This window comes from Coregonus clupeaformis, unplaced genomic scaffold (assembly GCF_020615455.1).
Source record: "Coregonus clupeaformis isolate EN_2021a unplaced genomic scaffold, ASM2061545v1 scaf0773, whole genome shotgun sequence".
Taxonomy (NCBI): Eukaryota; Metazoa; Chordata; class Actinopteri; order Salmoniformes; family Salmonidae; genus Coregonus; species Coregonus clupeaformis.
The window spans coordinates 50,019-72,056 of NW_025534228.1; the positions used below are offsets into that span (position 1 = coordinate 50,019).

Here is a 22,038-nt window from a genome sequence, read left to right on the forward strand (position 1 = left end):
AATGAAGTGCAAAGTTCTGTACACATTCACCACACTGCCAGAGTACAGCAGTAGGAGACTGTATCAGCAGACCTGGGTTCAAATACTATTTGAAATCATTCAAAATACTTACAGCTGTGATTGATTAAGCTTGCCTGTTGTGATGGAATCAAAAGAAAACTACCGAAAGTGCAAACCCCGTCCCCCTGGCACTCCAGGCAGGCTAAAGCAAACACTCAACATATCTGAAAGGTTTCAAACACTACTTGAACCAATGTCTATGTATCAGTTCCCTGGATTAGGGTGGCACTGTAGCGCTATATTTCTATAGAGTTAACATGGGTGAGAACACAAGGAGCTTGCTATAACGTATGCGTCCCAAATGGCATCCTATTCCCTATATAGTGCACTACTTTTGACCAAAAGTAGTCCCTGGTCAAAGGTAGTGCACTATATAGGGAATAGGGTGCCATTTGGGACTCATCCAATAGCTCAGATAACCACCTCAGATAACTATAACATTATAAATGACAATAACAATATTGCATGACGCTGAGAAATTAATGAAATATAAAAAGGGATAAATTGAAATGAATCTCCCTGATTAAAATCACCCTGTAAAAGAAACAGACGGCTGTCTATTTGCACAAATCAAGACAAATATCACCGCATTACCAGTATGAGTTTAATGATCAATATGCCTGGAACACATTCCCTGATCCCAAATGGCACCCTATTCCCTATGTAGTTCACTACTTGGTCAAAAGTCATGCACTATATAGGGAATAGAGTGCCATTTGGAGTGATTAATTCTAAACCTCTGTAGCGGCAATGTGTTCACAAAACACTGTGTTGTGCTTACAGAATTAAATAAATGACTTAAATTCAATACATTAAATACATCTATGATTGTTACAAATTAGACTCCAGTAGTGTTGATTAAGCCACTCAGACATCAGAAATCGTATCAAAAATAGAGTAAATCTAAATGTATGGGGGGCGCTGTTGGAAGCCAAGGATGTAGCACGAGTCTCCCTATCGCTCCTGGGTTAGTGACCAAATTTATATATTTAACTTTGCAAAACTGCATACATTTCTGTTTGCCCAGGCGTCTGAAGAGACCCATAAACAACTCAGTTCAAGTTTAATAAATTTAAATTCGTAATGACATCAACCCGACCAAAAACAGAGTCTGCAAGAGCAGGCCGCAACAAGCCTGCAACTTCTCCCGACTCACCCCCGCCACCGAACGCTGCCAATGCCGGCCCCACGGAAACACTGACTGTGGAGATGCTGCAATCCGTGATAGGCACCCTCAAAGCCGACATTTTCGGAAAAATTGACTGTCTCTCTACCAATCTCAGGTCAGAGATATCAACGATCAAAGACGAGCTTAAAAAATCTATCGAGAGTATACAGAATAAGCTCGACGCACATGGGGTGACTTTATCGGATTTGGAGCGAGGTGCTACAGACCACAGCACTCGCATTAGCGAGCTAGAGGCTAACGTCGGCTCATTGACAACTAGGGTGGCATTCCTCGATAATAGATGCGAAGATATGGAAAGTAGAATGCGGAGGAACAACATTCGTCTACTGGGAATACCGGAGGGAGTGGAGGGCCCAAGGCCCACGGAGTACATGGCCCAGCTACTTCAGGAGCTGCTCGGGCTAGAGGAGAAGCCATTGCTAGACCGGGCTCACCGCACTCTGCGTAGCCGACCCAGGGATGGAGAACCCCCACGACCATTTGTCATCAGGGTGCATTTCTTTCACGTCCGCAACGACATACTGAGAAGATCGGGAGAAGCATCCCCTCTTCTACATAAGGGTAAAAGAGTCTCGATATTTGCGGACTACACAACAGCTGTGGCTAAGAGGCGGGCTAGCTTTGGAGCTGTGAAACGCCAACTACACGCCTGCCCGGGCGTGAAGTTCGCCCTCATCTACCCTGCGGTTTTGAGACTGACTTTACCGGACGGCTCCATGCACAGATTCGAGGACCCGGCTATAGCGGCAGATTTCATCAACAAGAACGTGAAAGCGGCTGTTGTACCACATGGTGTGTAACAAATGGTTGGCTAGCTGGTCTTCCTAGCAGGCTAGTTAGCAGGCCGAATGGGTGACTAACGAAGCCATCTTTGCTGGGTTCATCGACATATGAATGTCATTCTCTTTTTTATCTCTTTATTTCCAGCCCAGGTTTGCCGCCTCTAATGCCAATATCTGGGGGTCTGCATGGCTGTTTCAGTTTGATCATTTACCATCTGCGTCGAGGTTAAACCTCTCTTAATCGAGGATAGTTTTCCTTAGACTCTATTGGGGACCATTCTATCCATGTTTGGCTTACTCTAGTTAAATGGTCACTAATCTTAGGAAGCACAGAGTAAGAGTTATCATGCTTAGCTCTAAACTTTCTTCGTATTTAGGGTTTTGCTTGCATCTCATTTGGGGAGATGCTTCGGCAAGGGCGGGTGTGAGGGAAGGGTTTGTTCACTCTCTATTTGTATATAGTTTGTATATGTTTTTGTGCCTCTTCGTTTGTCTTTGTTTTTTACATTTGCGCTTTTAGGTTCAACTAAGATCTTCAGTTTACATTGTACCTTGTCCTTTACACATCCTCTCTCTCTCTTAAGATATGACTCAGCCTAGTGTAGCCCATACTGCTGGAGGGAATGGCTTTAATTTTCTTACTTGGAACTGCAGGGGCATAAATAACCCAGTTAAACGTAGTAAGGTGCTACACCATCTTCATCATTTGAAAGCTCACATCATCTTTCTCCAAGAAACTCATCTGAAGGTATCACAACACTCAAGTCTTAGGTGCAGATGGGTGGGTCAGGTGTTCCATTCCTCATTTCAGAGTAAGGCGAGAGGGGTGGCTATTTTACTTCACAGATCGGTACCTTTTACATGTTCTAAGGTGATCGCAGATCCCCATGGTAGATATATAATTGTCAGTGGTAGGCTGCTCAATACAAAGGTTCTTCTTGTTAATATCTATGCTCCTAATTGGGACAATGGTGATTTTTTCAAATCGGTTTTCTCTACACTCCCAGATATGTCCACCCATATGTTGATTTTAGGAGGTGACTTTAACTGTTGGTTAGACCCACAATTGGATCGATCCTCCACTAAACCTACCACCTTATCAACCTCAGCTAGAGTTGTTCGAACCTTTATGTCTGAATTCGCAGTCTCAGATCCTTGGAGAATGGTTAATCCAGCTGGGAAAGCATACTCTTTTTTCTCATCGGTTCACCACACTTTTACGCGCATAGACTACTTCCTTGTTGATGACCGGCTCCTCCACTCCATAACTTCATGTTCATATAACCCAATTGTTGTATCTGACCACGCCCCTGTTACTATGGAAGTAGCTTTTCAAAATGTTGACAATCAGCGACCGCCTTGGCGACTAAAAACTCAACTGCTCAGCAATGAACACTTTGTCAATTTTGTTTTGAGTCAAATCGACTTTTTTCATGATTACAAATAGAACCCCAAACATCTCTGCGTCTACTCTCTGGGAAACTTTGAAAGCTTATATCAGAGGTGAAATTATCTCCTACACCGCACATGAGAACAAATTGAAAAGGAATAGGTTATCTATGCTAACACGCTGTATTGCCCAATTAGATGACATTTATGCCGTTTCACCATCCCCGGATATTTATAAGGAACGTTTAACTCTGCAAGCAGAATTTGACACACTATTAACAGACCAGGTTACTGAAATGCTTGTCAAGTCTAGGAGCACTTACTATGAACAAGGAGATAAAGCCAGTAAATTATTAGCTCACAAGTTACGTCAACAATCATCATCATCTCAGATTACAAAAATTCGTACATCATCTGGGATATCATTAGATCCTGGGGGGATCAATGAGGAGTTCAAGAGATTTTACCAGTCTCTATATACCTCTGAAAGTAAAGCGGATACACTGGAATTGGATAATTTCTTCCACTCACTATCTGTGCCTTCGGTCGGCCGGGATTTGGTTAAAAAATTAGAGCAGCCGATCACTGTTGAAGAACTGTCTAACGCTGTTAAATCCCTTCAATCTGGGAGAAGCCCAGGGCCTGATGGCTACCCGACAGAGTTTTATAAAAAGTTTATCACCAAAATAGCCCCTATTCTAATTGAAATGTACAATGATGCATTTGTAAATGGTGCTCTCCCACATACTCTCACTCAAGCAACCATTTGTGTTATTCTTAAAAAAACAAAGACCCTCTTGACTGTGCATCATACCGTCCAATTAGCCTGCTAAATGTGGACTATAAAATTCTAGCCAAAATTCTGGCAACGCGGCTAGAAACAGTCCTCCCATCAATTATCTCTCCGGATCAAACAGGATTTATAAAAAATAGACACTCATTCTTCAATCTCCGAAGATTATTTAATATTATATACAATCCTTCTGTCGACAATACCTCTGAAGCCATTATATCCCTGGACGCGGAGAAAGCGTTTGATCGGGTGGAATGGAAATACCTTTTTACACTAAATAAATTTGGCTTTGGCTCCAAATTCATGACCTGGATAAAACTTCTGTACTCATCCCCCAAGCCTCTGTCAGGACTAATAACACTCAATCAGATCGCTTCCCTTTGCAAAGATCGACACGTCAGGGTTGCCCTTTAAGTCCCTTACTGTTTGCCCTCGCCATAGAGCCACTTGCAATAGCACTTCGCTCCAACCCCCTCATCAAAGGCATAGTCAGATACGGGCACGAACACAAACTGTCTTTATATGCAGATGATTTATTAATATACACATCCAATCTTTCTGTCTCTGTCCCTGCTGCCCTTGCCACTTTCGCATCCTTCGGTCACTTATCAGGGTATAAACTAAATCTCAGTAAAAGTGAATTGATGCCACTTAACATGGCTGCAAAAAAATCCCCTTTACATAACTTGCCATTTAAAATAGCTCACAGTAGTTTTATTTATCTCGGGGTACATGTCACAATTAGGTTTGAAAATCTTTTTCAAGCCAACTTTGCTCCTCTCTTAACCCGTACTAAGGACGATTTGGAACGGTGGTCTTTGCTACACCTCTCCTTAGTTGCTAGAATTAACTCTATTAAAATGAATACTCTCCCTAAATTCTTATACCTCTATCAGTGCCTTCCAATACCCAATACATTTTTCAAAAAGATCGACGGCCTAATTCTACCCTTTATATGGGACAAAAAGCCTCCTAGGATGCGAAAACAGCTCTTGCAGAGGCCCAAACCAGACGGCGGTCTAGCTCTACCAGATTTCAGATTCTATTATTGGGCCGCTAACCTTAGGATCATTCAGTACTGGTTGCAGAGCAGAGTGATATTCCCACCCCCAGCTTGGCTGGAGATGGAGGCTGCCTCGTCTACACCGGCATCACTGTCTTCCCTCGCTCACTCCTCTATTACAGGCCCTTACTCCTCCTTCACCAATAATACATGTGTCAAAACAACATTGAAGATCTGGAATCAATTTAGGCGCCACTTTGGGTTTCAAACAACCTCTTCCTTGGCTCCGGTAGCCTCAAACCCAGCTTTTCCCCCATCTATGATTGATGGTGCTTTCTCAACATGGTCTAATCTCGGTATTAAAAGATTCAGAGATCTGTATACTAACAATACATTTAGTACGTTTCAACAATTATCAGCTAAATTTGGTCTCCCCAGACATCATTTTTTTAGGTTCTTACAAGTCCGGAGTTACGTCCGCAGCATAGATCCAGGATTCCCCAACCTTTCTGGTGGAACACAGTTCGACACATTTCTCACCCCACTTCCTAATCAGAAAGGCACATTGTCAATAATCTATAGTCAAATTTGCTCACTACAAGCCATCTCATTAAACAATATCAAATCCTCTTGGGAGGAGGAACTGGGTGAGGAAATATCTGATGAACTATGGGAAGGGGCACTCAAAAGGGTACATAGCTCTTCTATTTGCGCTCGACACGGCCTCATCCAATGCAAACTCATTCATAGGGCCCACTGGACCAAAGCAAGACTATCAAAAATTTACAAGGATGTGAACCCTAATTGTGTTCGATGTAACCAGTCCCCTGCTAATCATGTGCACATGTTTTGGTGCTGCCCATCTCTTGTTGGTTTCTGGAAAGACATCTTTAACACACTCTCAGAATTAAGCGGCACACAGATCGAGCCAGACCCTCTCATTGCATTATTTGGAGTTTCCTTACCCACAATACAATTGACCAAAATGAATAAGGATGTAATTGCCTTTGTCACGTTGTTAGCGAGACGATTAATTTTACTTAGATGGAAATCCTCTGCAGCCCCTTCTCATGCTCTTTGGATTAAATCTATTTTGAATTGCATAAAGTTGGAGAAAATAAAACAGACACTCAATGGGTCTGTAGACAAATTCTATGCAAAGTGGGCTCCCTTCTTTTCTTATGTTAAAAGAATACATTTCCCTGCAGTTCCAGAGTGATGTATATTTATATATTGGTGATGTAAGAAGCCTGGTATGTGCATATACGACATCTCGGATGTTAAGGACGGAAATAACTGTGCTAGCTGACCTATAACAACTGGATCAAAACAGATATTATTTTTTTTTGTTTGTTTTTTTTTGTTTTGTTTGTGTTTTATCTTATTTATGTATTTAATGTCTATTTTTTCTTTCAGGTCTGTCTCTCTATGTTTTGCTGTATCGTTGTCTTCAAATTGTTGTTCCATATTCATACCATATAACTTTCAAGTGCAATTATTTACTAAATGCTGGTACTGAAAATTCAATAAACAAAGTATATAAAAAAAATAAAAATAAATCTAAATGTATTATTTTATGTGAAAAGGAAAACAATGTGCTTGAAGAGGTGTGTAAATGTAAATGCCAACAAGTGTCCCAAATGGCCCCCTATTTCCTATTTAAAAGTAGTGCACTACACAGGGAATAGGGTGAATTTTGAGACACAACCAAGGTAAACACACACACAGCTTGTGGTGGTGCATTATTGTATTATAACTGTAGAATAAGAGGCAGCTTGTGGTGGTGCATTATTGTATTATAACTGTAGAATAAGAGGCAGCTTGTGGTGGTCCATTATTGTATTATAACTGTAGAATAAGAGGCAGCTTGTGGTGGTGCATTATTGTATTATAACTGTAGAATAAGAGGCAGCTTGTGGTGGTCCATTATTGTATTATAACTGTAGAATAAGAGGCAGCTTGTGGTGGTCCATTATTGTATTATAACTGTAGAATAAGAGGCAGCTTGTGGTGGTCCATTACTGTATTATAACTGTAGAATAAGAGGCAGCTTGTGGTGGTCCATTATTGTATTATAACTGTAGAATAAGAGGCAGCTTGTGGTGGTCCATTATTGTATTATAACTGTAGAATAAGAGGCAGCTTGTGGTGGTCCATTACTGTATTATAACTGTAGAATAAGAGGCAGCTTGTGGTGGTCCATTACTGTATTATAACTGTAGAATAAGAGGCAGCTTGTGGTGGTCCATTATTGTATTATAACTGTAGAATATGAGGCATCACCAGCTGACCAGCAGTAGTGAAACAGCATGCCATGCAATATTCAAAACCCAACATACATGCAGTGGAAGATGGTAAAAATCCATTTCAATTGCAAATGATGCCATCATGCCGTACATCAAAATAACATTAGTGTACCTCAGGTCTGTTTGTCCTTCTCATTCTGTTGAGCATTAAAAACACCAAGACATTATGGGCTGCTCTCATCTGTTGGTCTAATTTCATATGATTGTTTTCTACTACTTTGCTTTCTGAGGCTTGTAAAATGTAAAAGCATTTCTGAAAATGACTACATTATTGCAGCATCAGGCATTTACATTATAAATAACTTGTTACCATGCGTCGGTTGCACCTGTGATGCACAGGTGCGTCTTCTTCAGTACGTGTGTATTTAATTGGTTTGTAAAGCGTGGATGAAGGCGTAGAAGCTGGAACCTGGACTCCTTGTTTTGTAGAGTACTTTCACCTTTTGTATTCTTTCGAGCATGAATTCAATGCAGAATATTCTCAGCCTCGGTTTTTAAAATGTTATGGTTCGAGTGTACCTTTTGAACTTTACAGATATATTTTTTTTTATCTCAGGCACCAGCTACCATTCATTCTAGTCCTTCAAACTCCTTCAATTTAAATGATAAAGAATTGCCTGAACCATTTTGGAAAAGCATAGCGTGCACACACACACACACACACACACACACACTGCACAAGTTCTATTCATAGTCTACATTGTCCCTGTTAAGAAAGAAGAACAAAACCAAAACATCAATTTGTCCTTGTTCCCGGAAATCCCACAAAAATATAACTGTATCCATTTTTTAAACATTTGGAGCTAGCCCAATAGAGATGCTAAAGATGATGGACATCTGAAGCATGGTTGTGAAAATGGGGTTAACCTTGCAGAGACCCTTTTTCTGTTACATTTATTCTAGCTATAAAGTAAACATCGCAAGCCACTTATCTAATTCAATTCCCGGAAAACGCAAACCAGATTAAACACACCTTAGTCTCCGAATCTGCCGTAGAAATCTGAGCAATAATGGATGTTTGATGACACACTGGGGGGTCTGTTTCCTCTCCACTTCAACTTCAAGTAAATGACGGAGAAGTTTGTTTCGTACATTTTCAACCGAAAATTTACAATGATGTATTTTACTACCGTGTTTTATTGTCACGTGATAACATTAGGAGATTAGTGATATATGTTTTTGGGGCTGGGGATACTGCATGTGGGGCTAAATCGAATTATGTATGTAGTTATGTCCTTGAGCTGTTCTTGTCTATTCATGTTCTGTATTATGTCATGTTTCATGTTTTGTGTGGACCCCAGGAAGAGTAGTTGCTGCTTTTGCAACAGCTAATGGGGATCCTAATAAAATACCAAATGGCTATTTTTCCAGGTGCATTGCATGTAGTATACTGGTGATTATATCATACTAGGGTCAAGAATGTACATCTGGAAAATTGTATTGTGTTATTGTTAAATATTTATTGTAACCTTTATTTAAACAGAAAGTGACCACTCTATTGTATAGTGCAAGGATGCCAATATATCAGAGTGTAACTGTAAACACAGCATGATTTATATACCACTACACATACCAACTATTTTCAACATTCATGTCATCATAAAGACCCTATAATGAATTCAATTATAGGATAGATTATATTCAATTATAGGATCTGTATGCATTTAATGGCCAAATGTTTCATTGTAACACATAGCTACTGTGCCTTCAGAATGTATTCACATCCCTTGACTTTTTTTCCACATTTCGTTGTGTTACAGACTGAAATGTGTAATTGTCCTACACACAATACCCCATAATGTCAAAGTGGAATTATGTTTGTTGTTTTTTTTATTCATTTTGGGTATTTTATTAGGATCCCCATTAGCTGTTGCAATAGCAGCAGCTAGTCTTCCTGGGGTCCACACAAAACATGAAACATAACATAATACAGAACATTAATAGACAAGAACAGCTCAAGCACAGAACTACATACATTTAAAAACGGCACACATAGCCTACATATCAATACATACACAAACTATCTAGGTCAAATAGGGGAGAAGCTTAACAAATCACATAATAAGTTGCATGGACTCCCTCTGTGTGCAATAATAGTGTTTAACATGATTTTTGAATGACTACCTCATCTCTGTGCCCCACACATACAATTATCTGTAAGGTCCCTCAGTGAATTTCAAACACAGATTCAACCACAAAGACCAGGGAGATTTTTCCAATGACTCGCAAAGAAGGGCACCTAATGGTAGATGGGTAAAAATAAAAGAAGCAGACATTGAATATCCCTTTGAGCATGGTGAAGTTAATAATTACACTTTGGATGGTGTATCAATACACCCAGTCACTACAAAGATACAGGTCTCCTTCCTAACTCAGTTGCCAGAGAGGAAGGAAACATCTCAGGGATTTCACCATGAGGCCAATGGTGAATTTAAATCAGTTACAGAGTTTAATGGTTGTGAAAGGAGAACACTGAGAATGGATCAAGAACATTGTAGTTACTCCACATTACTAACCTAATTGACAGAGTGAAAAAAGGTAGCCTGTACAGAATACAAATATTCCAAAACATGCATTATGTTTGCAATAAGGTTCTAAAGTAATAATGCAACACATTTGGAAAAGCAATTAACTTTTTGTCCTGAATACAAAGTGTTATGTTTGGGGCAAATCCAATAAAACACATTACTGAGTATAACTATCCATATTTTCAAGCATAGTGGTGGCTGCATCATGTTATGGGTATGCTTGTAATCGTTAAGGACTGGGGAGTTTTTCAGGATAAAAATAGAAACGGAATGGAGCTAAGCACAGGCAAAATCCTAGAGGAAAACATGTTTCAGTCTGTTTTCCACCAGACACTGGGAGATAAATTCCTCTTTCGGCAGGACAATAACCTAAAACACAAGGCCAAATCTACACTGGAGTTGCTTACCAAGAAGACAGTGAATGTTCCAGAGTGGCCGAGTTACAGTTTTGACTTAAATCTCCTTGAAAATCTATGGCAAGACCTGAAAATGGCTGTCTAGCAATGATCAACAACCAACTTGACAGAGCTTGAAGAATTTCAAAAAGAATAATGGGCAAATATTGTACAATCCAGGTGTGCTAAGCTCTTAAGAGACTTACCCAGAAAGGTTCACAGCTGAAATCTCTGCCAAAGGTGATCGTAACATGTATTGACTCAGGGGTGTGAATACTTATGTAAATTAGATATTTATGTATTTCATTTTCAATAGACTTGCTAACATGTCATTGTCACTTTATCATTATGGGGTATTGTGTGTAGATGGGTGAGAGAAAAAAAATATATGTAATCAATTTTGAATTCAGGCTGTAACACAACAAAATGTGGAATAAATACTTTCTGAAGGCACTGTACAGTATATGGCATGCTGCATGATTTCTATGGTGCTATGCTGGTTAGTAGAGTACTCACCAAAACGACAGTGATTTCTATGGTGCTATGCTGGTTAGTAGAGTACTCAACAAAACGACAGTGATTTCTATGGTGCTATGCTGGTTAGTAGAGTACTCAACAAAACGACAGTGATTTCTATGGTGCTATGATAGTCAGTAGAGTACTCACCAAAACGACAGTGGCAGATGTATCCATTTAGCAGATCCATACAGGAACCTCCATTCAGACAAGGCCTTGACCAGCAGTCATTAACATTCTCTGAGCACCATCTTCCTGGAAACACAACAGATTACATTCTGTAAATATCCCTTATAGTGTACGTTCTGTGCACATTTCAGTTGGGTTGACATACTTTTCTAAGCATGTTAGAATGTAAATGTCTTCTAATGTCTGTTCACCCAACAGTGTACTGTACTTGATATGGCCATGTTCTGGGCCAATGGTAACAGGGTTGAAACAAAATATTTGAGCTTCTCTACCAGCATCAGTATAATGTGATGTGCGTATGACAAAGTGACTTTCTATATTATAAAAATGCTTCCCAAGTAACGTAAGGAACATCAGTAATGCTTATAGACACCTTGACAATCATATTATGCTGTTACATATGATCACATTATGTAACGCAACGTTGTACAACAGCAGAAGGACTATATTACTTACACTACGCACACACACAGACACAAGCACACGCACACACACACACACACACACACACGCACACACGCACAGACACACGCACACACACACACACACACACACACACACACACAGATAGACGCATGCACACATAGAACGTGATAGAATTGTGGCCCCAATTTCTCATCTTCGGGGACTTTTATGGCATTGTGTGCACTCCCATGAGGGTACTAGGGAACACAGAGCTCTGCCGTGTGCTGCTATTGTAAATCAATGGTTGTACGGCACAAACTCCTAATGTCCCTTAGCTTGCTGACTGCTCAGGCTGACCATTCATTAAAAACAGAAAACAGAACATCCTGCTCCATTGCAAGGGTGTCAATATATACTGAACAAAAATATAAACGTAACATGCAACAATTTCAACGATTTTACTGAGTTACAGTTCAAATTAGGAAATCAATCAATTGAAATACATTTATTAGGCCCTAATCTATGGATTTCACATGACTGGGCAGGGGAGCCAGACCCAGACAATCAGAATTAGTTTTTCTCCACAAAAGGGCTTTATTACAGACAGAAATACTCCTTAGTTTCAGTGGCTGGTCTCAGACGATCACGCATGTGAAGATGCCGGATGTGGAGGTGCTGGGTTGCCGTGGTTACACGTAGTCTGCGGTTGTAAGGCCGGTTGGACGTACTGCCAAATTCTCTAAAACGATGTTGAAAGCGGCTTATGGTAGAGAAATTAACATTAAATTCTCTGGCAACAACTCTGGTGGACATTCCTGTAGTCAGCATGCCAACTGCATGCTCCATCAAAACTTGACACCTGTGGCATTGTGTTGTGTGAAAAAACTTTTTTTTCATTATTATTATTATTAGTCATTTAGCAGACGCTCTTATCCAGAGCGACTTACAGGAGCAATTAGGGCTAAGTGCCTTGCTCAAGGGCACATCGACAGATTTTTCACCTAGTCGGCTCGGGGATTAGAACCAGCGACCTTTCGGTTACTGGCACAACGCTCTTAACCACTAAGCTACCTGCCGCCCATTTTTAGAGTGGCCTTTTATTGTCCTCAGCACAAGGTGCACCTGTGTAATGATCATGCTGTTTAATCAGCTTCTTGATATGCCACATCTGTCAGGTGGATGGATTATCTTGGCAAAGGAGAAATGCTCACTAACAGGGATGTAAACAAATTTGAGCACAGCATTTGAGGGATCTTTTATTTTAGCTCATGAAACATGGGACCAACACTTTACATGTTGCGTTTATATTTTTGTTCAGTACATCTGTACATATGGGGTATTTTCAAGAGATGCTGCTATGTCATGTTCTCTTTTTGGTTATCAACATTGTTTTTCCAAGTTAAGGGAACAAATGTGTTCATTTGTAATTTGGTTGAGGTATTCCTTTAACGGTTTCAAATCAATGAAAGCACCACGATAAAGGACGACACATATTGACAACAATGAACTAAGGAAAAACCCTGCCGCTCGTTTCTTTATTATTTAGTAGGTTAGTTGGTGAGTTGACCTGAAATCAACTGTTTTCTATAGAGAACAATACATAAAACAAGAGATGAATGTTATCACCAGTTTAACATACTGTAGGCCTACCTTCAAACCCCGGGGGGCAGTGGCATTGATAGCCTCCGATGACATCCTCACAGGTGGCACCACTGGCACACGGGGAACTCTTACACTTGTCCGTCTCCCGCTCACAGTACCTCCCCTGGAACCCGAGCTCACAGCGACAGGTATAGTTGTGTTGTTGGTCTAGACATACGCCGTGCTCAGAGCAGTGATGGCCAATACAGTGATCAACGTCCATCTCACAGTAGCTACCGCTGTATCCTCTGGGACAAAGGCAGCTGGTGACAGAGACATCCATTATAAGATGATATTAACAGACACCGTTCATAGATACTGCCGACAAGTCTTAAGATGCATTAAGACTGCCTTGTAATGCATTATAGCTGTGCGTCTTAAGTGAAGTGTTACCAAAACATTTAAGAGAATTTCTAAATGGATTTTCATTTGTTTTCTAGCATCCTAGAGGGAATTGCAAACCAGCAATTGTTAATGGAGTTTCCAATACTTTTTCTATTCTGTAGTACCCCATTGATGAGGTAACCATCGGAGCAGCGGTTGCCCTAAACATACCGTATTTCTTTATTGGATAGAGGACAGAGAGAAAGACAGGAAAGATGGGAGAGAAGTTTAGTGCCAGAATGAATGGCCTGTGACGGATTTCAACCCAACCGACACAGTATGCGTGCGCACTGAAGGCAGCAGCCTTAACCAGTAGACCACCTCAGGCTACAAATAGACAGTACTTAAAACCAGTTACAGTGCCTTCAGAAAGGATTCATACACCTTGACTTATTCCACATTTTGTTGTTACAGCCTGAATTCAAAATGGATAAAAAACAAAACAAATTATCTCACCCATCTACAGACAATACCCCATAATGACAAAGTGAAAACATGTTCTTTTTTAGATTTTTTAAAATTTATTGAAAATTAAATACAGAAATATTTATATATGAGGTGTCAGATTTCACCTACTGCATCTCAGATGACAGCGGAGAGTGACATGTGAAGCGGGACAACCAGAGCTTTCACGGAGTGCAAAGCAATAATTGATTTCCAATATATTTGCTAAAAACAAAACACAAACATGTTTTCACTTTGTCATTATGGGGTATTGTGTGTAGATATTTTTATTAAGAATGTAATCCAGTTTAACACAACAAAATGTGGAATGTTGTTGATGTTGCACAGTTCACACAGCGCTCTGTACACAGAAATCTTGGTCGGAACCGGTCCAGGACCGGTCAAAGTCCCCTAAATAGGGGAAGTTTTACTAATAAACACATTTTTTAAATTAGTTTCCTGCAATTCTACACATTTTACCATGGTTAATGCCATGTTCGTATGCCATCTGAGTGACTCAAACATTATAACAAAATCAATGGGCCATGACTTTTTGGAATTTTAGATTCTCCCTGACTGTTTAGTTTTTATTTTGGTGATTGTTAGTTCTAAAAGATTATCTTATTTAAAAATATGCTCAATTTCTACATACTTTTTTTCTGGTTTTAGTCTTTTAGGTTTATACTGAAAATGATTTACTATCCCATTTCACAATTTTTTTTATATAATATTTTTTGGAGTGGCGCTAAATGAATATAGGGAAAACACTGAACAGTGTATTTGAGACCCTGCCTTAGACACTCACCTGTAACCATCAATCTCATCCACACAAGTGGCCCCGTTTTGACACCAGTGCTGAACACAATCATTGATGTTTAAGTGGCAGTTACGTCCTGCCCATCCAGGTGTACAGACACAGGTGTAACTGCTAGCGTTGTTCAAGACACAACGTCCTCCGTTGGCACATGGCTGTACACAGAAAATAGAAAATTGGCAGACACATCAATATGTATTAATTTACTCCAAAATAACATGTGAAGACATCACACCATTCACACAACAAGTGCTTATTCACTATGTAATACTGTACCTTGGGGGACAATACCAAATAACTCAGTCCTTTTGCAAAGCAAATCACATCTTGTTTCTTTTGAAAAGCTGGCAGAATCTTTGATATGATGTGTAGCTAGATTCAATATTGGATTCCATAGCCCAACGGCTCTTTCATTCACTCTATTCCATGTTGTATGACATTTTGATTATTATCAAAGACAGGATATTGTTATAAACGTAATGTATTGTAATGTATTGTATTTCTACATCTCATCGTGATCCACTGGGATGAATACAGTGGTTAGACATAATGCAGACAGTGATTTTCCATCAATGCGTAGATAGTGTTTGAGTTCGACAATTTACATCATAAAATACATTGTGATTGCTTCAATGAAATTATCTGCAGGGACAACACTGCTGTTGTGTGTGTGTGTGTGTGTGTGTGTGTGTGTGTGTGTGTGTGTGTGTGTGTGTTCCATGTTAATTTGTCTAATGAGACTACAATGTCCTGATTAATGGCAACATTCCAAACCATTTTACGGGGCAATCATCATAGAGGTGTGACTAATTTGTCAATATGCTTAGCAACGGTCATTGAAATGTATAAAAGGTTTAAAAAACAGTTCTAATAAATGCAACAGTTGGACAATGAAGATACTCCAAACTTTATGCATTTTTTTAATCAATCAGATATTGACTGAATTATAGCACATAAAACATTGTACTGGCAAGGACAAATAATGAATGCATTTTGGTGGGATTTCAGGTTTTCCATTTATTGTAAAATGTCACTTTTATCATATAATGCACTCATATATATATATATATATATATATATATTTCCTCAGTATATCAGGTATTTTTTAAATGTTTTGTGATAAAATAAAGAAAATTATATGTGCCTCATTTGAATATATACACCCTGGGTGTATTTGCATAAATGAATACATTAACATAAATGGGTGGAACTGGGCTGAAACCATCAAAAACTTGCTCTGTCTAGTCCTACCTGCGCCTTCTAGACTGCCTCATTAATTATTCAGTATTGTTGTTGTCACATTCTCATACGTTATTAAACAGGTATGTCAAGCAAGATACCCATTGGATTTAAAATCAAAACGCTTGGCTCTTACGCCTATCTAAACATACTTTACATTGTTTGCGAGATCAGATATAATATCACTATAATCCAAGTGTTCCTTCTCGGAAGTTGCTTTCTAATTTGTAAACATTTCAACTGTATTCAATCATGACTTTTTTTCAAAAAACACAAAATGAACGTTCTCTTTCTTCTCGTTCTTGTGATGGAACTGTTGAGACGGTAAATCCCAGACCAAGCGTCAGCGTTTTTATAAGATGCAACGGAAAACGATTTTATTCCATTGAGCACATTTCAGCCATTCCCAGAGTGTTTGACAGGTCATTACAAATGTTCCCGCAGACGTTACGTTAACGGGAAAAAACTAATGGCACAAGCACGAGTGGGAAAGAGTAAAATAAAAGCAATCTATTGCGTGAGATTTAGGTGCCAAGTGGATTTTGCACCCCTCAAACAGGAAATATATGGCGTTGCTAATATGTTTAGTCTTCTATAAACAGCAGCAGCCTGGGATCTAATAATATTTAATATCTTTTAAATACTTAGAACATTTTCTTTAGTCTGTCTGTAGTGCCAGATGGGCGGGGTTTGCTTTAGTCTGTCTGTAGTGCCAGATGGGCGGGGTTTGCTTTAGTCTGTCTGTAGTGCCAGATGGGCGGGGTTTGCTTTAGTCTGTCTGTAGTGCCAGATGGGCGGGGTTTGCTTTAGTCTGTCTGTAGTGCCAGATGGGCGGGGTTTGCTTTAGTCTGTCTGTAGTGCCAGATGGGCGGGGTTTGCTTTAGTCTGTCTGTAGTGCCAGATGGGCGGGGTTTGCTTTAGTCTGTCTGTAGTGCCAGATGGGCGGGGTTTGCTTTAGTCTGTCTGTAGTGCCAGATGGGCGGGGTTTGCTTTAGTCTGTCTGTAGTGCCAGATGGGCGGGGTTTGCTTTAGTCTGTCTGTAGTGCCAGATGGGCGGGGTTTGCTTTAGTCTGTCTGTAGTGCCAGATGGGCGGGGTTTGCTTTAGTCTGTCTGTAGTGCCAGATGGGCGGGGTTTGCTTTAGTCTGTCTGTAGTGCCAGATGGGCGGGGTTTGCTTTAGTCTGTCTGTAGTGCCAGATGGGCGGGGTTTGCTTTAGTCTGTCTGTAGTGCCAGATGGGCGGGGTTTGCTTTAGTCTGTCTGTAGTGCCAGATGGGCGGGGTTTGCTTTAGTCTGTCTGTAGTGCCAGATGGGCGGGGTTTGCTTTAGTCTGTCTGTAGTGCCAGATGGGCGGGGTTTGCTTTAGTCTGTCTGTAGTGCCAGATGGGCGGGGTTTGCTTTAGTCTGTCTGTAGTGCCAGATGGGCGGGGTTTGCTTTAGTCTGTCTGTAGTGCCAGATGGGCGGGGTTTGCTTTAGTCTGTCTGTAGTGCCAGATGGGCGGGGTTTGCTTTAGTCTGTCTGTAGTGCCAGATGGGCGGGGTTTGCTTTAGTCTGTCTGTAGTGCCAGATGGGCGGGGTTTGCTTTAGTCTGTCTGTAGTGCCAGATGGGCGGGGTTTGCTTTAGTCTGTCTGTAGTGCCAGATGGGCGGGGTTTGCTTTAGTCTGTCTGTAGTGCCAGATGGGCGGGGGTTTGCTTTAGTCTGTCTGTAGTGCCAGATGGGCGGGGTTTGCTTTAGTCTGTCTGTAGTGCCAGATGGGCGGGGTTTGCTTTAGTCTGTCTGTAGTGCCAGATGGGCGGGGTTTGCTTTAGTCTGTCTGTAGTGCCAGATGGGCGGGGTTTGCTTTAGTCTGTCTGTAGTGCCAGATGGGCGGGGTTTGCTTTAGTCTGTCTGTAGTGCCAGATGGGCGGGGTTTGCTTTAGTCTGTCTGTAGTGCCAGATGGGCGGGGTTTGCTTTAGTCTGTCTGTAGTGCCAGATGGGCGGGGGTTTGCTTTAGTCTGTCTGTAGTGCCAGATGGGCGGGGTTTGCTTTAGTCTGTCTGTAGTGCCAGATGGGCGGGGTTTGCTTTAGTCTGTCTGTAGTGCCAGATGGGCGGGGTTTGCTTTAGTCTGTCTGTAGTGCCAGATGGGCGGGGTTTGCTTTAGTCTGTCTGTAGTGCCAGATGGGCGGGGTTTGCTTTAGTCTGTCTGTAGTGCCAGATGGGCGGGGTTTGCTTTAGTCTGTCTGTAGTGCCAGATGGGCGGGGTTTGCTTTAGTCTGTCTGTAGTGCCAGATGGGCGGGGTTTGCTTTAGTCTGTCTGTAGTGCCAGATGGGCGGGGTTTGCTTTAGTCTGTCTGTAGTGCCAGATGGGCGGGGTTTGCTTTAGTCTGTCTGTAGTGCCAGATGGGCGGGGTTTGCTTTTAGTCTGTCTGTAGTGCCAGATGGGCGGGGTTTGCTTTAGTCTGTCTGTAGTGCCAGATGGGCGGGGTTTGCTTTAGTCTGTCTGTAGTGCCAGATGGGCGGGGTTTGCTTTAGTCTGTCTGTAGTGCCAGATGGGCGGGGTTTGCTTTAGTCTGTCTGTAGTGCCAGATGGGCGGGGTTTGCTTTAGTCTGTCTGTAGTGCCAGATGGGCGGGGTTAACAAGCACAATCTAGCCCAGATCCAGCATTTTAAATGATTTAAAATGGTATTTGAACCCAGGTCTGATGTGCAGTTCGCTATCAGAGAATTGTACAGTGCGCCAAATTAGTTTGCTGGGGTTTGTTTGTTCAGTTGGGGGCATATCCTACATTTTCACGTAGCCATGCATTGATGTCAACGGGAGATTAAGTGAAAATATTACTTAAATGGAAGTTTGGATTCACCCCACGTTCTGCAAAAAAAATAAGAAAGTGTTGTTTCACCCACTTGTATGTTTGGAGGGCACAGTAGGCGACATGTGTACTTCAGTCCATCAGGCAGATCCAAACAATGTGTGTTTCTAGGGCATGTGGCGTTGGGTAGGGTACAGGCATTTACATCCACCTCACAGTTCTGGCCCAGAAACCCTGCAAGGAAGCAGTGAAACAGACTCATTATCATCAACACTGAGATTAGCCGCAGAGTAAAACCCAGCTGACCGATAAAATGAGAAGGGGACAGAGTTTTCCCCCAAACAAGAAGTAAAATAGGATGAAGAGTTTGTGAAGAGATGCAAAGATTTTCTGATTGATACCATTAACTCAAACTTCTAGGGTCGGTTTCCCAAACACAGATTAAGCTTCTGGATTTAAAAGCATATTCAATGGATAATTTCCATGTTTTTTAGTCTAGGACTAGGCTTTAAAAGGTGCAATACAACAGGTGTAGACATTACAGTGAAATGCTTACTTACAGCCCTTAAGTTTAAGATAAAAAAAAAAAAGCAAATCATTAAAGAGCAGCAGTAAAATAAAATAACAGTAGGGGGCTATATACAGGGGGTACCGGTAGAGAGTCAATGTGCGGGGGCACCGGTTAGTCGAGGTAATTGAGGTAATATGTACATGTGGGTAGAGTTAAAGTGTCTATGCATAGATAATAAACAGAGTAGCAGCAGCATAAAAGAGGGGGTTGGGGTGAGGTGGGGGGGGTCAATGCAAATAGTCCAGGTAGCCATGATTAGCTGTTCAGGAGTCTTATGGCTTGGGGGTACCGCTTCTTTCTATGTCAATTTGGTCCAGGAAACTGACTTCTAATGTAACAAACTAGGTAATAGTTGACTGTAGACTGATTCTAAAGCCAGACTTTTCAAGACAAAAAAAAAGACTGATCATGGCCTGCTGGAGGACAACTCGTTCAGAATAACCTGCCCTCATCTCTGGTGTTAAAGATGAGCTCCAGCGCTGCGTCCCAAATGGCACACTATTCCCCATATAGTGCACTACTTTTGACCAGAGCTCTATATATAGGAAATAGGGCGCCATTTGGGATGCTGGACAGATGGTGGTGAAGTGGACACCAGGGTCGTGCTCAATTCCATTTAAATCCTGTCAATTCAGGATGTAATCAGGAATTCCAATTATCTCCTTTGCTTCTTAATGAGGAAGAAATGGAATTTGGTTTGAATTTCCGTTTCCGTCCTGAATTGACTGAATTGAAATGGAAGTGACCCCCGACTCTGGTGGACGGAGTGGGGGACAATGCTCTGATTGAAAGTGCAGCATCATCTGGCAGCCCACCATAAGCTCTGCCTTGCATGCCAGTCACACACACACACACACGCACACCCTCTCGTCTCCAGGGTGGGACATCTCCATCAGACTACATCAGTGAATGTAAATTCAGCCTCAGCCGGTCGAGCCGAATAAACAATTACTGCAGAATCATATTAATACAGGAGTAGAATGCCCCATGAAAGGAGAGAGTATTCCATATCACAATATTGACATAATTATCCTGCAGTAATGAGCTCTGGCAATGAGTGGAGTGATATGCTCAGCTGTCAGTCAAAGGACAGAGTCTAAAAAGCACCTTATTCCCTTTATAGTGCACTACTTTTGACCAGGACCCATAGAACTGGTCAAAAGAAGTGCACTACACATGGAATAAGGTTCCATTTGGGATGCATGCAATGGCTTGTTTGGGGCTGGGATGGATAGGCCCCTGCGTTAGTGAAACTGAATGTGAGGGGGCACAACATACGTACCTGGGGGACACCTGCATGTGTAGGAGCCAACAGAGTCCAAGCATGTCCCACTGTGCAGACAGGGGTTGGAGGAACACTCGTTCATTTCTGTCTCACAGTGGGGTCCTGAAAGACAAGAGGAAGACGTAGTAGTGACTGATTACAGTGGGTTTTAATTAGTTTATGTAGGCATTTTAATCAACCCCCAATGATTCAAGATTTTGATTGTAAATTCCCCCTTACAATTCTGAGGGAATATTCCAAAGGCCTGCAGTTGTATAAACAGTGCAGCATTTCATTCTTTCCATTTCTCTTTCGCAATTAGAAAAGCTGTAAAAACAGCAGGAAAAACTATTTTCTAAAGCTATTATGCCGCTCAACATTAAAACGTATAAATAGTTCAAAAGTATCTTAAACTGTGAATCACAAAAGCCAATGTCTCAGAGTGCTCTCTTGTCAAGTCTAGTTTAAATCTAGATGGTAATTCTCACAGTGCTCTCTTGTTCAAGTCTAGTTTAAATCTAGATGGTGATTATCACAGTGCTCTCTTGTTCAAGTCTAATTTAAATCTAGATGGTGATTATCACAGTGCTCTCTTGTTCAAGTCTAATTTAAATCTAGATGGTGATTATCACAGTGCTCTCTTGTTCAAGTCTAGTTTAAATCTAGATGGTGATTATCACAGTGCTCTCTTGTTCAAGTCTAGTTTAAATCTAGATGGTGATTATCACAGTGCTCTCTTGTTCAAGTCTAGTTTAAATCTAGATGGTGATTCTCACAGTGCTCTCTTGTTCAAGTCTAGTTTAAATCTAGATGGTGATTCTCACAGTGCTCTCTTGTTCAAGTCTAGTTTAAATCTAGATGGTGATTCTCACAGTGCTCTCTTGTTCAAGTCTAGTTTAAATCTAGATGGTGATTCTCACAGTGCTCTCTTGTTCAAGTCTAGTTTAAATCTAGCTCAGATATAACCTTCCTACGTAATAAATCTAGATGGTGATTTAATTGTTCTACAGTGATTTAGTCGATAAGCTCCTACCATACAGGGGATTCCTCTCAGATGTGACTGGGGAAGTGATTTATCATAAACGTCCGTTCATCAATAATGGCAAATTCAATACATGTAGCAAAAGCCCCTCTTGAAAGAGTCAAACTCAGGATGTGTCCCAAATGGTACCCTATTCCCTATATAGTGCACTACTTTTGACCAGGATACCCTATAAGTGCACTATAAAGGGAATAGGGTGCCATTTGGGACGAAGCCTCAGTCTACTGTACAGCAGACCTACTGTGATTAATATCATAACGTTCTTTCTCCAGGTCGTTTTATATATATATA

At 41.1% G+C, this 22,038-nt stretch overlaps 1 protein-coding gene across 1 annotated transcript in view; it reads right to left on the bottom strand.

The window, feature by feature from the left end:
- Window positions 1–22,038, bottom strand: part of LOC123485632 (protein eyes shut homolog) — a gene marked incomplete at its 3' end in the record, with an annotated part of 135,982 nt that overhangs the window by 41,458 nt on the left and 72,486 nt on the right. The window contains exons 8-12 of the mRNA XM_045216684.1: window positions 20,724–20,828; window positions 18,965–19,104; window positions 14,830–14,993; window positions 13,206–13,459; window positions 11,112–11,216 (exon numbers count right to left, since the gene is read on the bottom strand). Of these exons, the coding sequence (XP_045072619.1) occupies window positions 11,112–11,216; window positions 13,206–13,459; window positions 14,830–14,993; window positions 18,965–19,104; window positions 20,724–20,828 (768 nt within the window). The remainder of the gene's footprint in view (window positions 1–11,111; window positions 11,217–13,205; window positions 13,460–14,829; window positions 14,994–18,964; window positions 19,105–20,723; window positions 20,829–22,038) is intronic.